Raw genomic sequence first — 22,331 nt, forward strand, 5'->3', positions numbered from 1 at the left:
TTAGCTGATATTTATCTGTGTGCATGCATGTTTTAAAACATATATAAACGATTATTAAAAAGACATTCAGGAGCAGGAGCAAGCCTCTAATGGCTACTTTCTGCCAACATCTACACCTGCCCCATTCATTCAACTGGCTGTTTTGGCCATTCTTGTTCTCCTCCCCTCTCTTGCCTTAAATCCTTTAAGAACCCACCCTGTTGTTTTAATGATAGGTTTTTAAGAGTCAGCAGAGCGACAGCTTTTATAATCTTTGTGGGAAAATCTTTGGGAAATGAAACACTCTCTCACAAGGAGCTTTCCACCAGCACGTCAATGCCACTAAACCTCAGTGCTTTCAGTACAACCCACCCTTTCAGCTGCATTACCACACAAAAATAATATGTCGGGCATAAAACGACTAAATCTTCATTTTGAAGCTGTAACAATGCGGAACATTTTGTCAGTAATGTTAAACATGTCAAATATATGAGATTTATGGAAAACATGCTAAAAATATTAAGCTGTATAATATTATTTGGTCCAGAGACTTGTACATGTATGCCCGGAGATGCTGTACTCAGTTATAGCACTCCTGGAATTGGAGGGTCATGGTGGCTAAAGACCGGGATGCCAAACCCAAGTTAAGACTGGGAGTGGGAAATCACACAAGGGATTATTCTGCAGCCCTGAGCACTACAAAAAGACTAAGAAGGAGCAAGACAGCATATAAACCACTGAGAGAAACAAAACAGTGAGAAAGGGGAAATGGGAGATGCAGAACAACAAGGATCAGAGACAGAAAAAAAGAGTGATGAGAGAGGTTGTGGAGGATGGGTAAAAGGGAGACCTCCAGAAAAATAGGATCATATATAACGTGTGTGTTGAGGGCAAATTAAAGAATGCTCTTGGAGCGAGGAGAAGCCATATGGCAGATCCCACCCAGATATACACCTACTGATATATGACATATGTACTGCACATGCACACACAACCCCACAACCCACAGAAAAACCATTTGCACATGCAAACACACTCCTCCAGGGACTCATTATAACCACATGCTATTACTGAGGGGGACAGCTAGAGCATGGCCTGAACGGTATTTAATCAGCAAAAAGAAATTACATAAAAAGGAAAGCCTTCACCAAGTGGATTTGACCATTTTTTCACCATGAATTTTAATTTGTACTCTGATAAAATATGTGCTTTATTTTCGCAGGAGAATTGGACACAAAAAGCAAACTGCCAAAGGAGCAGCAGCTGGAGTCTCAAGCCTTTACACATTTATTTTACAGCATAAACAATTAGGCCACTGATTTCTTGGACTCTCCACTGGTTACTTCAGGGTAGCAATAAGACTCCATGGATGCAACCGCTTCCAGTATTTTAAAAACTGGAGCTAGAGGCAGAACAGTGAAAAGATCCAGGCTGTTCCCTCCGTTTCCAGTCTTTATGCTAAGCTAGGCTAATCGCCTGCTGGGTCTAGCTTCACTTTTAGTGTATGAGCGTGGTAATGGTCTTTTCATCTACAGTACCTCTTAGTAAGAAGGTAAATAAGCAGATTTCCCATCATTTTTAATCATTCCTTTAAATAGTTATTGAAGTCTCACAAGAATCAAATACATTAATTAAGAATACAAAAAAACTAACTGTGGGAAGTGAAGGCACAGTAAACACTCTCCTCCACTAACTCCTTTGAGGTATCACTGAGCAAGATACAGCATGTAACTCTGCTGAACGTTCAGTAGAAGAATGTTGTCGCACTGGGCACCAAATGCAAAAATGCATGTGAGAAAGTAGAAGCTAGTGCATCCCTCTTCCCCCTTACATGTCTCACCCAAATAAATTACAGGTATAAAACTATAAATGGTGTCAAAACACCATAACAGCTAAAAATAAAATGGCCGCATCTGTCCAGGGACAAATTATGACTAAAGTGGCCCCTGGGGACAGACAAGCAAAAGGCCCCCCCCTGACCCTCCTGCTCAGAAGCAAGACACCCAAACTGAAAAAGACAGGTTTGTTTATCATTATGGTCGTATCATGAATCTCTGTGGCCGTATTTGACCTCTGAGAATGTTTTACTTCTCTTGGAAGTTGGTTTAAGTATGTCTCATTCTGGTCATTTTGTCACCTTCTGGGATATTTTGCAGGCAAACCCCACAGACACCCTAACCCGGGCCTGTACCCTGTAGGTCTGCTCAGTAATCGAGTCATGTATTTTTCCACCTTTGTGTTTTGCCTTTATTTATTTGTTCATGCACATACAACCCCTACAGAAATCATAAAAGCAAACTGAAATATCAGCTGAGAAAAAACACCTACTGCACATTTATAACTCCTGAGAGAATTTTCTGCTTAGATTAAACACTGAATATGGCGTTAAACTCTAATCCCAGACTTCAAAGCCCTGACAGCAGGAGAGCTTAGAGCGCAGTTAAACTTTGACAGTGGGGAATGTGGCATATAATCCACAAACTTCTCACAGGACCAAACGGGTCTAGTTAGCATGGGTGCAGGTGTCATTAACACATTTCTCACAAACAAAAAGAGAGTAGCAATGTGTAGATAGAAAATAAACCTCCATACTGTATATGAGTGCAAACAAAACTGCTATCAAATATATATGAATTTAACTATAGTGGCAGCTGCACAAGAGCCTTATGCTGTAGCACGGTTAACTGGCTCTAGTGACAGACTCATCTGACGTTCACAGCTGCATTGTTTGCTAGAGTCATGTGTTAGACTACACATGGCTTCCTGTTCACTCAGCTTTGGGCTAATTGCACACTGTGTGTTAGCAGAACATCTCTACTGCAGGAGTTGATGTTTGATGCTTGACAGCATTAAACATCTTGTACCAGTCTGTAAAACACTATTGTGAAATGCTGTCAAGCATCAAACATCTTGAAAAATGTACCAGTCTGTAAAACACTATTGTGAGAACTCGTTTCTACTGCAAAGTCACTTATAAGAGATGTGTCTGTACCTGTACAGTTTCACATTCACAGTCAACTGTGTGTGCACATGTGAATGTGCTCGAGTATTTCACTGCTGTCCAGGTGTTATTGCAGCTCTATTATACATCAGTCCAACTCCAGAACTCCCTGAAAACTACTTCACGCCATCTCTAATGAACTAGGAATAGATCCTCAGTCAATGTGCAGCATCACACACACAAAATGCTTTCAGCTCAAAACTATTTGTCAGCTTCAAATCCATTCAACACTGACTGCTCATGTCAAGTCAAATATTATATGTATAGCCAGCTATCACACATCACAAATTTGCCTCAAGGGTCAATACATTCTGTACAGCGGACAACACACCCTGTGCTAACTACTCTATAGTGACACCAACGAGATCCTTGCAGCTGAAAATAAATCCAAAGCTACAACAGTAAGACATTTTTTCACAAGCTATTATCACAGCAATTATCAGCAGCTGACGGTCCTACAGAGAGAGGAGGGACAATTTTCCATAGCCCCTTAATTAAGTCTAAAGCTCCTCCCAGAGCTGTCATCAAATGGGAGGCCTTCCTCCGTGACACCGTCAGTCAGAGAAGGCAGCTGGGAGCCCTGGAGCAGGTGGAGAAAATGGCTGGCTGAAGAAACAAGCTGAAAGATGAGAGGCTGGGACACATGCATGGAAAGTGTCTTCAACAGTATTTGTCTCCAAGTCATGTTGTTGAAATGTATAACCAACAGTCAACATCAGCTGTTACGGATACCGTGAACACCCTGCATTCAGATGATCTGGCTTGTGGTAAACTGAGAATGAGCTGGGGCTATCTCATAGCCCTGTGTTTTAAAGGGGCCATCCACAGTTTTACACATTATGATTAGATTACTCACCGTGAGGAGCACCGCTCAGCGTGTGGAAACAGAAATTTAATACAGTATGTTCTATGACTCAGCTTTGTCAGGTCTGAGAAATGAACCCTCATAATGCCATCAGTGTTGTTTCAGCTGAAACAATGTGAGACTACAAGTTTAGGCCAGAAAGTATGCATTACATACTTCAACAAGGATTTACGTGGGGCTGCATTTGGGAAGTGTAGGATCCTTTGGTGTTGGAGTTGGACCCACGGGGATTAAAAGTCTATGTCTCTCTGTTCATTTCTTTTTCAATCTCTTGCAATTCCTTCCAGGAATGAAGCTGGACTGTGAAGCATAGTGGCCAAATCAGGTTACTACCACTTACGTGTTCATCAGGTCACACACACACTGGCCCCAAAAGTCATTTTCCAACACACAATCATTGGAAATTCAGCAGCTGCAACTGGGCTGCACATTACTAACATAAAGTGAGCACTGCCAGTACACAATAAGCAAAATTTTAAAATGTCATCCTGGTTATTCCAGATAATGTTACCACTTCCTTTTGTCCCTCACCCACAGCAGCAGGCATGTTGATAATATACTCAGGTGAATATAGCCAAAAGATTTTGATCAAACTTCTAAGAGTGACGATGAAATACAAACACCTAAAACAGGATGACAGCTGAGATACTCACCTCTGCTGTTGTGCAAGGGCTGTTTTTACCTAGGGGAACAAGAAAACAGTATTGTTAAAAGCAGCTGATGTAGACCTGATCATGAAACAGTTTCAGTGCATTCATGTATGTATGACTGACAGGATGCAAGCACACATGATGGTGCTCTATAATCCACTCATGTGAAAAGTATTGCAGTATTGTATTTTGGTCCATCAAGCAATGTTTCTGTCAGGTTTGCCCGGCCACTCTGGCCTCTCTCACCTTCCTCACTCCGTCTCTCTTAGCCCCTGATTGCTGATTCCATACACCTGCTCCTCACTCCCATGATTAGCACCAGCTGCACTCCTTAGTCTGCCCTTATTTATACCCAGCTCACCTCTCACTCACTTGCCAGTTCGTTCATGTTTCTAGCCTACACCTGATCTCTTTGCCCAGTACTTCTCGTTTGTTATTTTGTCTTCGTTATTCCAGTGCTTTAGTGTTTTTTTTTTTACCTTGGTTCCCGTCGCTTATGTGTCTCTCCTAGTCAGCTTTGTTATTCTCTCATTTTTTTGGTTTGGACCGCCTGTTTCCTCCGGACCTTGGTTCCACTCTACCTTCCCAGACAGGTCGATGCACAGTCACCAAGTTTCTCCCATACTAACTCCTCTCTGCCTATTGTTTCTTCCAGCATCTACCATCATCTCATCAGCCAGCTCAGGAGTGACCCCGCGACGCAGCTCGGCCCACCACACTCCAGCTCATCTCTCATGAACACCCGGTTTCCCCCCAATTCAGTTATCATTTACCTGCTCGTTGTTTGTTCACTCTACTGCACTGTATATAAATAAATCACTGCTTGCACTGAAGTCGGCTACCTGGGTCCGCCTCTCTTTACCGCTCACTCACTTCTGTGTGCGAGCGTTTACCCTAACAGTTGCAGAGAGAAGTACACTGACATAACTGTTGAACACCCACAGACGTATGAGTGGGTTGTCCTTTAATGCAAAGCAATGGCTACCGTGATCCAAACACCAATGTTGCTGTAACAGTAACGTTGCAAAAATGTAATAAACACAGACGTGAAATGTACCGGGCATACAAGCGTGCACAAAGCAATCTTTTTATTTCTAGCACAGATCTTCGATTAATTTCATGGAAAAAACCCTGAGCTCTGCTTATTCATATGTAATCTAGACTAGTTTTAATAAAAGCTCTGTTTTGTTGCAAATTACTTTAGTAGTTTAAGTAACATGTCTGATGATGATAAAGCTTCTTCCAAGAAGCCATGAATGGACTCATTTCACACAATGTTTCTGCAGGCTACATCAGCCCAGCCTTCAGTCCATGACAAAACAAATAGCCCAGTGGCAGCTGAGCCTCCAACAAAGAACTGTTTTGTATTGTAACGCAGAGTAAAGCATCACAGCAGCTCTGATGTCATCTCATGACCTTAACTCAATCAGCAGATCTGAACGCTGTCCAGCTGCAGGAAGCTCTACGATGTGTGCGTCAAGCAGGAAATATAATGTGCTTTCTTAATGATACTAAAACATTTGGGGACAATATCAAATTGAATTTAATATTTATCATTAACATTTTAAAATGTTCTTAAAAGTGTCCTGATTGCTACGGCTTAGTCAGATATGCAGGCCAGATCATCAGGGTCGTTCCGTTTTGCCTGCCCTCTCTCACCTCCACACACCTGCCAGCTATCCTTATCATCACCACCTGTTGTCTATCCTGCAATTACCCACCTCTTATATCTACCCTGCCTTCCTACCAGCTCACTGCCAGTTTGTTGTTCGTTCCCAAGCAGACGACTAGTGCCGTTCTACCCCAGTACTGTCTTTATGTTTATTCAGTTTAAGTTTGCCTCCTTTATTCTCTTAGCCTTCTCTTCGCCTGTTCCAGATGTCAGCTCCCCTTTTGGACTATTAGCCTCCACTCGGAGCTGTCATCCTCTGACCAACACTTATCGTTACCCCTCGGACTAACATCATCTACCGGGTTGGTGCTCTCCTATCCTGTTTTCTACCTGCTCATCGTGTTCTCCTGCCTCAACCATCTCTACCTTGACCAGCCAGTGAGTGACCCTCATGCTCCACAGCTCGACCCTGCAACAGCTTTCATCATCTCTGCCCAAGATCAACACCAAATACCCTCTTCATCTATTCGGGACATTTGTGTTTTGACACGTTATCACTGTTCTAATCTGTACAGCACTATTAAACACTGTTTATGTTGAAATCGGCCATCTGAGTCCGCCTCCTCTGTCACACCACCTTGTGTGTTGTGTGGCCATAACACAGATGAGCTGCTGATTACCAGAAACCTACGTGGAAATGATCTAAAACTACCCTTCTCTGGATTTAACTTTCAGTCATTTTGAAGATGAGCACATCAGAAAACCTAAATCCTTTAGTCAGAGTTGTCTCTTTACAAGATTAATGACTTTGTCTGCCTAACATACACATTATGCAGAGAGAGTTGGTGCTGAACCACACATACAGTGGGTACGGAAAGTATTCAGACCCCCTTAAATTTTTCACTCTTTGTTATATTGCAGCCATATGCTAAAATCATTTAAGTTCATTTTTTTCCTCATTAATGTACACACAGCACCCCATATTGACAGAAAAACACAGAATTTTTGACATTTTTGCAGATTTATTAAAAAAGAAAAACTGAGATATCACATGGTCATAAGTATTCAGACCCTTTGCTCAGTATTTAGTAGAAGCACCCTTTTGAGCTAATACAGCCATGAGTCTTTTTGGGAATGATGCAACAAGTTTTTCACACCTGCATTTGGGGATCCTCTGCCATTCCTCCTTGCAGATCCTCTCCAGTTCTGTCAGGTTGGATGGTAAACGTTGGTGGACAAAGAGTGAAAAATTTAAGGGGGTCTGAATACTTTCCGTACCCACTGTAACTATAAAACAGACCGGCAAATTACTCTGAAAACTGAAACCATTTGTGTGGCTACAGTGATAAAACCACTTGCAAAATTACCAGATTACTTGGAACTGTCTGAAGACATGCACAGCACTGATTCCCCCTATGACTGTCAGTGGTACATGGAAAATGTGTGAAGCAACTCAACTAAGTAAAAAAACCAATATGATTAAAAGCATAAAATAAATGAAAAAATCCACATATCAAATCAGCTGTACATTGTATTTTGATTGCTTGTTTGCTTAGTAAACAAGCAGAAATAGATGAAAGTAATATATGGGTGAAACAGACAGCTAAAAGTAATGGATAATGGTGGAAATAGTGAGGCGAGCTAAAAGTAAAGCATAAACAACTGAATAATGAACATGCGGTTGAAATAGTGTAGCTTAAAGTGATGATACATTTGGATAAGTGTGTGTGCATACACTGTACTGTATATTTGGCTTAATGTAACTAAAACAGATACCTGATAAGGGTCAAAGTAATAGATAAATGGTCAAAATAAGTTACTAAATGTAATGGATAATTAGAAATCATCAGTTAAAAGTAATATGATTGAAACAGACAGGCAAGCTAAAAGTGATGGATCAACAGATGGAACAGCTAAAAGTAATAAGTAAATAGTCTGGACATCTAGCTGCCACTCAGTGGTGATACCATGAATACAAACCTGTATAAATGACCTAAACACTGACAGTGCATTTGTATGAAAATAATTACTATAACACTTTCTACTTTTACATAATGTTACATTAAGTCCATTTTAAAATCAATCCAAATAAAAACGCTGACAGGTGCTGTGAATGAAGGGGTACAACTTGAGAGGGCTATGAGGAGCCACATTAACAGTTCAGGAAACACTGATGTACACAAAATCATGGACCTTTTACTGGTTCTGAGAAGCAGTTACTGTACAATCCACATTTCAGCTCCCTCAGCATAGCCCTTTCTAACTGGTACTTATCTAGATCTTCCCATTTTGTGTCTGATTCAAAGTGTCAACTCTGTATTGGAAAATGGTAAATGGACTGTATATAGCGCTCTTCTCACAGTGTGTTGTACTGGCCAAAGCTTTACAGGAGATCATACACCATTCACCCATCGATGACGACAGGCTGCCACACAACGGTGCTAGTCAAGCCACCGGGAGCAATTTGGGGTTCAGCGTCTTGCTCAGGGACACTTAGGCATGTGGGGAGACCGGGAGTCGAACCACCGACTTGCTGGTCAGAAGACGACTTGCCCTACCTCGTGAGCCACAGCCACCCCATTTTTCACATGCTTGATGCAAAAGAAACAGCTGCTGGCAATATGTTCACTTATGAAATAGCCCACATAGCTACTGAAGCAATCATAAAACAAACTAAATGTGACATACATGTAGACTGCAAATACATGTTAATCTGCAACAGGTAGGTCTTTTTATATTGTGCCTGATGTGACATTACATGAGCAACAAAGGAATAAAAGCCCAGACTCCCCTTTCCAATGGCCGCTTCCATGCACCTAAAAATAGCCCATTCACTCGAAGCGTACAGACCTGCAGGCCACAATCGGCATCATGACACAGCTATGCCTCTCAGATTTGTTCATAGGTTTATTAGACAAAACATGTGGCACATGTATCAGATCAAAAGCCATAATACTGACTCAGCAGTGTTCTGCATGGTACATGCTGCTTACACTGAGCTGAGTTAAGGCCCTCGGGCAGTCCATTACACACAGATAAACAACTCCTGGGAGCAAATGTGATTATGGCAGATAAATATGGAAGGCCCTTGACATAACACCATGGTGTGTTTGGTTTAAATGAACACAGACACACCCATCAGCTGTAGCACCGCACACACCACACAGGCTACAGTGCTTTGGTTTGACTCCTGGTTGATCCCTTTTTAAAATATAACTGTTTCCTATATGAGATTGAAATGACCACCAAGTACAATAATGTCACCATATAAGTGTAAATCACTAAAGGGAGATTTCCAGAATTCTGCAGTGACTTTTCTCTTGGTACGCTTTGTGCACACAGCCTCCTCTCTTGGACATTTTCAGCATGGCAACAGAAACACTGCCATACCAGGGTTGTAAACCTCCATTTGTGCCTCATTAATTATAGCTGTAATCAGCTGGGGCTCCCCTGTCACAGGTAGTGTGGGAACAGGTGAATCAGGCCTGAAAAATGAAGCGAATATGGACAAGTGAAGCACTGCTCTATAAAAACGTAGCTGTTTGTTTTTTCTGTTCACAAGCTTAGACATCAGCTCACACCCTGATCAGTGCCCACATTACTGCCTGTAAACACACACTTTAATCAGATGAAGCAGAATGAACTCCCTGATCTGATATGAAGTGGCAAACAGGCTGGGAAGCTTAATAAAAGATGAAACCACATGATGCACACATGCCTGCAACAATGAGGAAATGATGAACGTTCTGTGAAAGCACCACAGCAGTAGGTGTCTCTGGTCCCACAGGGGGCATGAGTGATCAGGTCAGTAGCTGATGTAAACTGGCTGCTGTTTTCCTGCTGGGATGCAAATTAACACTAGATCAGGGGAAAAGCCTCCTCATGTGTAGGCCTGTAGAATTTGTTTATATGACACTGTGGTACCACTGTAACATGGGCGCTATTACGTATGTCTGTTGGGGCTTATACAAGTGTTGTAGTGATGTTTTTTAGCTTATATTTTGCCCTGATGGAATTTATTTTAGGCCTCTGAGTGACAGTCTTTACATAAGGACAATCACAACACATCGGTCCATTTGAAATACAAGTGAGGGGCTGGCCTAGATCCCACTACCTTTAGACACACTCAGTCTCATATTGTGTAATATTTTACCTTCACAGTCCTGGGGCTCCACCATCACAGACCCATCTTTGTGTATCCTAACATCCCCCGGTCCGGATATCCTCCTCTGAGCCGCCGCTGCTGCTGCTGCGGCGGCGGAGCTCCTTCCGCTCCGGTGTCCCTCCGCCAGCGTCTTGCAGCACTGGTAACACACGGCCCATGCCTGCTCCTCATTGATGGGCTGGTTATAAAGCCTCAGTATCTCTTCTAAAGACAGGTGCTCCGCTCCGGCTTCCCCCGCTGAATTCATCGCGTTGTGGTCCCCGTCCTGCTGTCCATCCCGGCGCATCGCTGTGGCAGCATCCGTCGGTACTCGAAGGTCCCCACATCGCTGCTCGGCCATCCTTTCATTATCTCAGCGCAGGAGGCCCGATGACAATAACAGGTCCAGACCCGGAGCCATTGATGCTTCCCAGCTGCTCTCTGGGCAGCACACTGGCCTCGTTCAGGTCTCGGTACCGACAGTCATAAGATGGCACGATGTCTGTAGCCTGTACGGTGTGTGTGTCATATCCCAGCCCAGCAAGCCCAGCAGGCTCACTCTCTCATCACATGACCCCCCTCTCCCTCTTCCCCCCCCCCCTCTCTCTCTCTCTCAACCACACATCTCTTTCCTGGCTGTTCACAGATGGATTGACTTGAAGACTGGGCATTCATCGCTTCAAGGTGACATTGTCTTTATTTTTTTAACATTAAATTAGTTTCACTCGGCTACACCTCATTCAAATACAGTGTGTGTCAGTGGAATCTAAACTGGATTAGCTCCCAGACACACCCCAGACTACTGCTGTTTGTATGAAAAAGTACAATACACACTCTGTTCTCTGGTCACATGGCCATGTCTTACACAGGATCCCTGTCCCAAAGGTTTGGTGTCTAATATTCCTGCATACAGTAGTTTGTTTCTGCACCTGGTGGGACATATCAGGGTACATACACGTGCACAGAGGGTGTGAGGTACTGTAGAGGCTCTGAGGGGCCAAAAAAGCTAATCTGTTTTTCCCCCAGTGAATCCAGTTGTGAGGAGAACAGCACACATTAGCCTACCATAAAATTTGACTGGACTCATCTAAAGCTCATTAATAATCTGTTTGTTGTATGTTTTCATGTAGTTTTCTTTTTTTTTTACATTGTAATGTTACATATATGGATGCAACTTTCTGTAAGTTTATTCACTGCTTGTAATTGTACAACACCACCATCATTTCATTTTCATTTTATTTTATTATGTATTTCAGCTGTTTTATTTTTTTTTACCTCAGTTGTAATATAAAGTTATACACTTTATATTATTGTGTACTGTACATTGAGCACCTTGGGCATCGTGCCATCTTCTGGATGCATGAAGTCTATTGTCTTATCTCTTATTAATTCATTTTTGTTTGATTGTGTTTTGTGTTAATTATTCAGCTTGTTTTTAAAATGTTTATTTTCCATTTAGACCAGAAACACTTGAGGTAGAGTTTGTTTGTCTAATGTCATTTTCTTTTTGTTCAGATATTTAAAGCCCTACACGTCTGTGGCCCACACACACACACACACACACACACACACAGGCGTTTTCACTTATTTGCCTGATCAGTCTTCTAATTAGTCTGCACCAAAACACTTCCAGCACAGATATAATGCAAGGGCCTCATCTAAAGTGTCTGGTTGGGGCCCTCTGCTGTCGGTGTTGAAACCCAAGTAGTTTTCTTGCAGGTACATAGTGACGTCTGCATAAAGCTTCCTTGAAATTGCCTGTGGCTTTGCAAATCATCACATCACGAGGCTTCCAGGGATCACTCGGTCTGTGCTCCGTGCACAGCCGCTGCCTTTGTCTCATATTCACTTCTCTCACATGAACATCGTCATATGACGTCCACACCATGCCACATTCATACTCAGTTGAATTCTGTTCAATCATACATCAGGTAACAGAAGAAATGATAAACATGCAGTCATTTTCTTGATACTTAATTCACATATGACAAACATTTGATATGATTTATTCAGTCATCTTACATATTAGATAGGGGTTTTTGACAGCAAATATGCACAGCATAAGACAACAACACCCACACTCATCTAACACCTTTGTTTCACAATATCTACAACCTCAGAAACACGCAGGGCTGGTTGCCATAACTACCCCTATGTAAACACAAATCTCTGGACATCGAGATGTAGCTATCAGCGCACGCCGGCACATGTGGAATGACACGGTAAATATACAACTCTCCAGTATGATTTCATTTTCACATCAAAAAAGCAAATTATTTTGTGTGAAAGACAAACTGTAAATGAAAACAATATTTAAAAGTTGTTTTTGCCCCTTGGTTGTAAAAGTGGTAGAAGCTTGATGACGAGTCTTTTCACCACAAAGAATGACCATGCAGCACTGTCACTCAAGCAGCTGATAGGGTAAGTCAACTGTGAGGAGGAGGAGGGCGAGGACAGCAGGAAGAGAAGGGGCTGCAGTTTGACCAGAGAAAACATACCTATTCAACATAAAGACAATAGGAAACGCACTAAACCTTGAACTCCAACAGGTTGCAATCAATCTTGTAGTAGACGTAAGGATAATACTCCTGCTGGCTCAGGTTTAAGCCGGGGATGTCCATTGCAGACTGGAAAGAAGAGACAAAGACCAGTCATGCTAGTGTGTGTACACAACAGTTTGAGTGTCTGTAGGAGGGGTTTGAGGAATCAGCTCCTAAATGACAGGCTGAATATAATGTCTCTACAATGCTGTGGTACAGAATGTCACTGAATCCAGTACTGTCAGGCACTGAAAAATGACAAACTGTTCCAAATTAATCAATACAGCTTCACACCTTAACAACCAACAAGCATTACTAGAAGTGTATGCAAAAGACTGAATAAAGGGGATTACATTACAGTAACCAGCTACTGCTACGAGGGGAGCACCTCTAACTATCTATCAGTGATGGAGGCAGTGCAGAGGCTGCACCAGCAGCAGTATATCCTAAATCGATAATACTGCACTGTAAGCAGAGTGTACTACACACTAATTCTTATAGTACTTCTGCTTCTGTCCCTTTTGCAGTGTGAAAGCATTATATACTCAAACCCAAGTACTGGTGTGTGATATCAATTTGGTTCTGTTGTTTAAATTAGCAGTTAATGTCTCATGTTAAAGGGCTCAAATGCATCTGAAATAACTGTAGACAATTGTATTAAAATGCTGGAAAGGCTAAAATATCCATGCACTTTAGAAAAAAAATGTCTAAAAGAGACATTTGATAATGTAATTTTTGAAGACATGCAGGCATTTCAGGTTTTATCATTTCAGCTATGGATTAAATACTTGCTGTGATAATATTTTATATAATAATTTCTGCCCTGATGATCACATTATAACATTTTATAGTAGCATGTTGCCGTTTTTCATTGTGTTATGATGGTGTAGTAATTGCAATAGTAAGAACCTTAACACAATATTGTCGAAGTACTCACATCAATGATAGCTGCTGCACTGCTGTCCAGGTGTTTGTACAGATCATTGAGTACCTCCCTCAGCCTCTTCATGGTCTTCTTGTTTGGCTGCAGCAGCATGGCCTGAAAGTTCACCGGCAGCCCATATCTGGAGGAACACATTACACACTTACACTAGGCATAAAGGGGCACAGTGGTGAAAAGTAACTAAGTGCATTTACTCAAGTACTGTACAAATGGGGGAATGGACAAATAGTGTGAAAGTGCTCTAAGTGTGCTGCAATGGATAGAAAAGTGCTATACAAGAATAAGACCATTTACTTAAGCACAATTGTGAGGCATCTGTACTTTACATGTGTATTTTGTGTGCCAGCGAGCTGGCTGATGTTCTCACCACCATCTTCAACCTCTCCCTCCACCAGAGCATCGTTACTCACTCCAATTATTATAAAGTGTTTTGAGAGAGTGATGCTGGCCCACATTCAGAGTAGTATACCAGACACCCTGGATCCCCTGCAGTAACAGGGCCACCTCTCACGCTATTGCTGCTATCTTTCATTATTTTCTTTCTGACCTGGAAAATAAAGGCTCCTACATCAGATTACTGCTTTCAACACAGTTATCCCCCACAAACTGTCCACACTAGGTCTGCACCCTATCCTCTGTGACTGGCTCCTGAACTTTCTGACTGGCAGGCCCCAGACTGTCAGGTTTGGCAATAGAACTTCGGCCAGCATTGTTACAAACACTGGCACCCCACAGGGATGTGTCCTCAGTCCCGTCCTCGACACCCTGTTCACCCATGACTGTGCCGTCTCCCATAAGGATAACACCCTGAAGTTCCCTGCATCACTGGCGGGACAAAGCAGCCTACAGGAGAGAGGTGGCCGGTCTGGTGACATGATGCAAGGACAATAATTTCACCCTGAACATGGACAAGATGAAGGAGATGATAGTGGACATGAGGAAGGAGAAATCTCACCAGCCACTGTTCATCCAGGGGCTCGAAGTGGAGAGGGTGAGCAGCTTCAAATACCTGGGTGTCCACATCAGTGAGGACCTCACTTGGACACTTAACACCACACAGCTGGTCAAGAAGGCCCAATGGTGGCTGTACTTCCTGAGGAGGCTGAGGAGGTTTGGCATGTCTCCTACCGTACTGTACTATCTGTACGGTCTACATACTCAGTTTGCACATGCATAATTGCACACTCACTGCTGAGTATTTACACTCCACAGCTCCCATGTAGCATCTATTCTCTCCACATTATATTGTGTTCTTGTTGTATTTTTATTTGCTTCCTTCACTTGCTGCTTTAAAGTGCCTTAGATTTATGATTTTACTACCTATTTAGATTTGTGTTATTGCTCATCTACTTTATATTTCATTTGTATTTTGTGGCATTCATGTGGACGTTGAAGTAAGAATTTCATTGTACAGGGAAACATGTTTCCTAACTGTGCATATGACAAAATAAAACACTTTGACCTTTTATGTGCTGTAAAAACTCTACTATATGATCACTGTACCTTAAGACTGATTCCACAAAGACCCTTAGTGCTTTAATGTGGATCCATGCAATGAAGGCTTCACTGAAGTTCACTTTCAGCCATCGAACAAGTGGGCCCTGCAAAGAGGAGCTTGGGGTTAAAACAGACCGAATGTGGCAGTTCTGCTATTTGAATTTGCAACCAGTGACTCATAAGGTCTGACTGTTCTCAAAGCCAACACATCAAACTCTGGCAGACAGCTCTTATGGAAGAAGACTGTGCCATATCTCTCTTTTGATCCTACATGAGTGCACTTTCTGCAACAACACTGATAAATAACAAATCCTGCTGTGAATCTGTGTGCTCAGCATTTTTACACAAACAAATTTCTCTTTTAAAAAAGTAACAGCAAACTTTGAAACAATTTTGAAGACTCCAGTGTCCTTTTCGCTTACAAACTGCTTCTTCTTGTCGGTGCAGAGCCGTGTCATCTCCTCTTTGTCTGCCTTCATCTCCTCTTCATTGTACTGAAAGTCTCTCACTGTGAACCTAGGAAGAAGATGGAGAGGACAGAGATCAGCTAATCTGACTGTGAATTCTAGTGATTCACACAGTGCTGTGAGATGAAGATAAGGCATGCTAACTCAACGCACAGTAATAAAGAGTTCTTACTTGTTCTCCCTGGCTTTGTGTTTGAAGTCGTCAATGGCTTTCCTAAATAGGGTCACACTGAACAGTCCGCTGTCACTGTCCTGAAACAGCAGACTGGAGGAGAACACAGGTAGGCCCTGGTTATACTGCTGCAGTGACACTGATGTAAATGGATGTATATGTTACTTTAAGTCAAAAAATTGTAAAAATACAGATGGAATCAAAATCATCTGACAAATACCGGTGTGCAAAAAGTCTGTTTCGAAGAGTATTCGATATAAAAGACATGATTTACTTTGAGGATCGAGGCACCACCATCTCAGCAAGTGTTTCATACGTCTTCTCCCAGTCAGCGTATGCTGTCCTGAAAGAGCAAAGGACCAGCAGATACAAAGACAGTATCTAATTGATCTTTCTCCTAAATTATCCAGACCCTTGTTTCTCTTTCAGCCATTTGCATCACGGCGTGCTTACAATACGTTTCACATTAGAGAAGTCGTGTGATACTCACTTTGGTACAACTACCAGCAGAGTGATAAGATACTCTGAGTCAAGCACAAAGTTTTCCTTCTTGACAATGTCAGCCAGGCTCCTGGTCAGCAGGCTCCCCCTGGTGGCACATAGCAGCGGTGAAACAACATGGAAATGACAGTAAAGGTGACAGGTGTTAACAAAGCATTTCAGAGTTAGTCAGTTTTCCAACCATGCTGGCATGGTGATGAAGATGAAGACATGTCCAGTGATACTTGAATCTTGACTGATGAATGACTGACACAGTAAATGAACTGAAAATCTCTTTAGAAAATCTGTGAAACAAACTAACAAATAAAACAATTTTGCCAAGAGTGAGATCAGGTCTAAACAAGGTCTTCTGACTAAACAGTCTGGTATTACAGCTTAGCTGTGGGAGTATTCGATTTTGGAGCTGCCTGGTGAAACCAATTAGACATGTTGTCAACTACAATGATGGTAGTTGAGAAATTCAGTTGGGAAAATGTATCTTGGTGACTTCTTTTCCTTACTGTTTCTTATCCTTACCCTTTGTGGATTACTTACGCATTCTTCCTTTCTAAATTCTGCAGGTTTCCCTTCAGGTTGTTATACGCTGATGCTCTGGTCTTCAGGTCATTGTCAATTTGGGTTATTTGCTGTCAAAGTGGGAAATGTTAAACTGAAATTGTTTATAACTGAAATACAGAGTAACAAAGTCTATTTGACATGACTATCTGTATAAGCCAGTTAGTTGACCACTGGCTACACAGTATGCTTTCCAATCAAACTGACAGACTTACCTTTGAGATGATTTCAGAGATATTTTTAAGTGACTGTTTAATGGGATATTTTGCCATGTCCCACTGAAATCTTGTGATGTAGGTGACAAGATCAACTGAAAAAGATAACAAAAGACTTGTCTCACTTTCATCTGCCTTTTATGACTTTATAGCATGCTAAAGATTAGGTAATGCTCATTTTTGAAATGCTAACCTCTAGTGGTTATTAGTCATGCAAATTGTTTTATTAACTTGGATTTGCCAGTGAGAATAGTGTTGTTTTGTTATTTGAATAAACCAACTCATAATATATGAATATATAAGACTAGAGAATAAGAATTGAAAGATATATTATGTAAATATCACGATTGTCTAGGCCTGTCACCATATCCACTTTTGTTTGATGATACTGTCCCAGAAATAATTAATTACATATAATGACATGACTGTCATTTTAAAATCTTTTTATCCCAATGATATAATGATAACATAATAAGGCAAGTACACCCTTTGACAGAGAAATAAACTTTTGCTTCTTACGAATATTCAAGTATTGGAACATCAAAACATTTAAATGTCCTAAATAAATAAAGCCTAAATAAAATAAAACCACATAGCCAAAACAATAAATAAAATGGACTCATAATAAAAATGGCCCCAAATATTTGGCACAGGCGTATAAAGAGTCATTCATTCATTCCTTAACAGGCAATATACTGCCAATCCAGTTTCAACATTTTGACCAAGAGTGCAAAGTATTAAAATATTAGCTATATGTTAGATTAAGTGAGAGGACAGAAACAGCCTGACTGATCAGAAAGTTGATGACATTCATTCTTATGTGAACAAACACATATGTAAACACAGCGGGCAGCAAAAAGGATCCAAGTCATGTTCATATATCACACAGTAAGTCAATAGAGTGATTATCCTGACAGGCCTATTACTGTCCAACGAGTAACCACAGTGTTTTGGTAGTCAAATAACAGACGCGGTGTGGTAACTGTACCTCCATTGGCCAGCAGATTCTCCTGTACTTTGTCTCGACTGTCCTCCAGCACATCGGCCATGTACTGAGCTACCTTCTTCACCACACTGTGAACAGCCAAGATGTATGAAAACACACCATGCCAACACAAACTGCATGCACAAGAGTAAAGCACACATTCACCGTGCACATGCCCACATGACCACTGTGACCTCATTCTATAAATTTAACACAAACACACATCCAAAAGTTTCACATACTCCTGTTAGGTAAACGCCCTGACAAGATCATTTCTAAGATGGTCAACTTTCAGAGTTCAAGATTTTTGCCCACACTGTTCAGCGGGACATCAAAGCAGAACTGTGTCTACAGCAGTGACGCCAAGCAAAGACTGACAGCCAAGTCACACAGCAGACCTAAAGAGTTCATAAGAAAGTATAATACATTTTATTGCTCATATAATGACAAATGTAAACAGCCTAATCCATTCAAAACTAAAATTAAAGCAATAAATACATTCATTGGTGCAATTATGAAGAATGAAATAGTTTCAGTATTTTATCTACATACAATGTACTGCATAGAAACTTCAAAAGGAACTAGATTAATGTCGGGCTGTATTCAAACAAGTGAAAACATGTTGCAAAATTAGGTCTTTCTCACAGTCTTATATCCACTGAGGGTGGTGCAAAGCAGGGCTCAGGCAGCAATGGCTTTGTGTGAGTTTTGCATGTCAATATTTTCAAAGGACTATAAATTATGGTCAAGCATACTTGCGACACATAGCATAACTAAAGAAAGAGCTGCCAGTGTGTCACCCAACTGTAAATTGCCAAGTTTCGACTGTGAGGCTCGCTGGCATTAGGCCGCTGTGAAATTCCACACTGTTACAAGGTAAGGGAAGAGAATACGGACTAGCTACATCTCGTTAAGGAACTTTTTTTAATGCCAATTCAAATAAAGACTGCATTTCATATGATTATAAAGCTTTAAAAATGTGCATTTAATCACTAACAATCACTGTTCAAAGAAGGGGAATAGCAAGATTAGTTATAAGACTGCAGGTAGCATACCTTTCAACGAATGAGTCTAATTTGGCCAGTTCATCCGACAGTCCGACCAAGACATCTAGTGTCCCAACCTGTTTTTGGACACAAAAAGCAAGAAATGAAACATGAACACATTATGACTTCTGAGTCCTTAGTTCTGCAATTTGCATCAGCACGGTTGTCTGTTTAAACATCTGGGGCTCACTCAGGCTACAGTGACATGTAGGGGGCCCTGTGTGCTTAAGACAGTGCCTCTTTGTCCAGAGCCACTCATGCATTAGTAACAGTTCAAGGAGAATGCCACAGCCCCATGTGGCAGCAAGTTCAGCGAAGTGGATTCACCTTGAGCACAGAGAGGAACCAGACAACGCTTCAACACGCAGCCAAGAGATCTGTATAAAGTCTGCTTCTCATAAACACAATCAGCTTATTCTTGATAGTGGACATACTGTATGTAAAGTGAGTGATTTTAATATTAGCCCACCTTTACATCTACAATCACCATCTAACTTCTTTTAAAATCATGAACTGCACAAGATCATCATGTCTATAATGTCTGTGCAGATTCTCAGTCATCCAGGTCATAGTAAACTGAAAAAACCTAGAAAAAAAATCAACTGGACTAGATTTCTAGGTCCAAGACGTTTCACCTCTCATCCAAGAGGCTTCATCAGTTCTGACTGGTGTTGAGCCGGAGATATTTATGTCCTGTGGGGACAGTCGTTAACTCAGTCATTAAGGGACCTTGTTGGCCTTCAAAGGATTGAAACACCACCGAGGAGGATAAATATCTCCGGCTCAACACCAGTCAGAACTGATGAAGCCTCTTGGATGAGAGGTGAAACGTCTTCGACCTAGAAACCTAGTCCAGTTGATTTTTTTCTAGGTTTGTTCAGCATGTCTATAATGAACTACTTGAGTGTTATGCCCATAGATTCTTGAAGATCATAAAGTTGTGCACACATGAAAAAGTGTTAACCACAACAGACAGGGAGTGAATCCATGCTAACCTTGAGGTCTGGGATGCTGAACTTGTGGTTGGTGGAGAGGTTGTTAGTGCGTGTGGCTGCCATCATTTTATCCCATGTTTGCTGGCAGGTCTTCTCTCCAGGTGCGGAGATCAACCAAAACTCTGTCATGGTTACAGCACTGGTGCAGCTAGAGAAAAGTGATAACAAAACTATGTTCAGGCTGATGTAAATGTGACTGTCTTTGTTATTAATCAGTCAATAATAAGTTTTATTCCACACCTTCCAAGTCTGTTTATCAATAACTGTTAGCACTGCTGTGCGCACTACTGCTATAATACAGATAAAGTACTGTGTTTACAGATTTCTTGTTTTTAGCTAAATGTTGCTGCCAGTGCTCTTACTGTACCATTATGTACACTGTTTACCATAAACCAAGCTAACATAATGACGCAACAATAGCAATAGGAGCTTATTCAATGTGGAAGTCCATTTCAAAATGACAACGTTTTTCACTCACACCTATCTTCTAAGGTTCTAATGGCTAAGGTTTGACAGCCATAACAACAATTAAACAACACGGTGTGTGCAATGAAGCTGGCAAAAAAGATGATTAAGGTCAAGCAATATTCAGCACGGATTAGCTACCGTTAGCCACTTAACGTTAGCTTTGATCACAACAACACAAATTGTTATTGTTTAACAATTTGACTCACCCGTGTATTCAAATGTGGCCCGTTAACAGTTAAAATATAGCTGTCTGTAGTGTTTCTAATGCGTAATTATTTTCATAGCTGCCATTCAATAAGCCTAAATTACAATTCGTGAGGTTTCCTCTTGACAGAGGCACCTTAATCAGCTGATCTGTTATGAGCCGGAAGACAAGCGCTACTCAGCAGCGACCACAGCTGGTGGACAAGAAGAACTGCAGCCCAAGTATTCAAGTCATTTTTATTTGTTGCCCAGTTACTGCAAATCACCAATTTACCTCACGCAGCTTTACAACCTGAACAGCATATGGCACTCTCTATTCACAGGCCCTATCCTTAGGATTAGTAAAAACCCAGGAGAGACAATAGATATCAGAACAGTCAACACAATCCATCAGGATGACAGAATTATGGATAGACAGAAATAAATTATACAAAAATGGCATTGTGATCCTTGTGAGTCATCAGTTCTCAGGGCTGAGGTCACTTCATTGGGGCAGGGGCTTGCCAACATATATACTGGAAGCCTCCAGACAAAGGGGGAGCTCAAACATCTAGCCCAAACTCTGGAGCCACCAGATTGTGCTGCACTTAAACAACAAAGCCAAGCACACATATTGCTATGAATAATGACTTTATTTTGTAGAATTGGGCTGACATGCCACATTAAATTTAATAAAAGCTAATTTAGGTGAGGATTTGTTTGTTTGTTTGTTTGTTTTTTTATATAGAATCTCAGTCAAGCTTCTGAATTAAAAGATCTCCCTCCCACACTTGAGCCTCAGTCATCAATTCCAAGTACATTATTACTTTATTTGATAAGGAAACTGGCCATTTTGGATGCCAAATCAGCATCTTTTGTGGCTTTAGAGTTACTAAATTTGGAAAAGCTGGGTCAGGTTTCCTGACATTGGGTGTCTCCTTTACAGAATTCGACGAAAACGCCCCTAGTGGGACATGTTTATAGTTCAGTGAGTCTGGGGTTCATTGTTTGGGAGACAATGCTTGGTCTGCCTGGAGCCAACCCTCTACATCAAACGCTAGGGTGAATTTGCCCATGGCTGGTTAGAGGCCAGTCTGCCCTGGATGTTATCAGGACATACACACACACACTGCAATCAATCTCCAGAATGCAGGCTACTGCTGAGAGTCTACTGTGGGATTCAATAAGAGGTTCTTCAGGTTCAGTAAGAGAGAAAAGTATTTTAGTAACAAATAGGATTGACTAGATAGCTCTAGATAGCTGTTTGCTATTTAAAGGTTTAGTGCTATTCTCTCCCACACACACACAATTCATCACAGTGTCCGTGCATGGACTCCCATAGCTCTCGGAAAGCAAACATTTCAGCTTCTCTTGTATCAGTCCTGTGATTTGTCTGAAGATTCTGTTTACGGTTAATGAAAAAGACCTGAAAGTTTTTAACCATTAGAATAGACCAGAAGCATTAAAATAGCTAGCAAATTTTAAAACTGCTTTGTTGGCATGCTGCCAACAC

At 41.4% G+C, this 22,331-nt stretch overlaps 2 protein-coding genes across 2 annotated transcripts in view; both read right to left on the bottom strand.

The window, feature by feature from the left end:
- spire1b (spire-type actin nucleation factor 1b) overlaps positions 1-10,814 on the bottom strand; it is a 35,691-nt gene extending 24,877 nt beyond the window's left edge. The window contains 2 exon segments of the mRNA XM_020611646.1: positions 4,499-4,527; positions 10,261-10,814. Of these exon segments, the coding sequence (XP_020467302.1) occupies positions 4,499-4,527; positions 10,261-10,612 (381 nt within the window). The 5' untranslated portion in view covers positions 10,613-10,814.
- A 1,420-nt stretch (positions 10,815-12,234) lies between these two features.
- On the bottom strand, positions 12,235-21,048 carry atp6v1c1a (ATPase H+ transporting V1 subunit C1a). Its single transcript, XM_020611683.1, has 13 exons — positions 20,842-21,048; positions 20,168-20,315; positions 19,182-19,249; positions 18,130-18,215; positions 17,142-17,236; positions 16,906-16,997; positions 16,361-16,459; positions 16,145-16,213; positions 15,871-15,963; positions 15,654-15,747; positions 15,238-15,335; positions 13,729-13,855; positions 12,235-12,878 (listed from the first exon to the last, which is right to left on the bottom strand). The coding sequence occupies exons 2-13, from the start codon at positions 20,294-20,296 to the stop codon at positions 12,780-12,782; spliced, it is 1,149 nt and encodes a 382-aa protein (XP_020467339.1). The 5' UTR covers positions 20,297-20,315; positions 20,842-21,048; the 3' UTR covers positions 12,235-12,779.
- Between the last annotated feature and the right edge of the window lie 1,283 nt (positions 21,049-22,331).

Source organism: Monopterus albus, unplaced genomic scaffold (genome assembly GCF_001952655.1).
Source record: "Monopterus albus unplaced genomic scaffold, M_albus_1.0 scaffold116.1, whole genome shotgun sequence".
Lineage (NCBI taxonomy): Eukaryota > Metazoa > Chordata > Actinopteri > Synbranchiformes > Synbranchidae > Monopterus > Monopterus albus.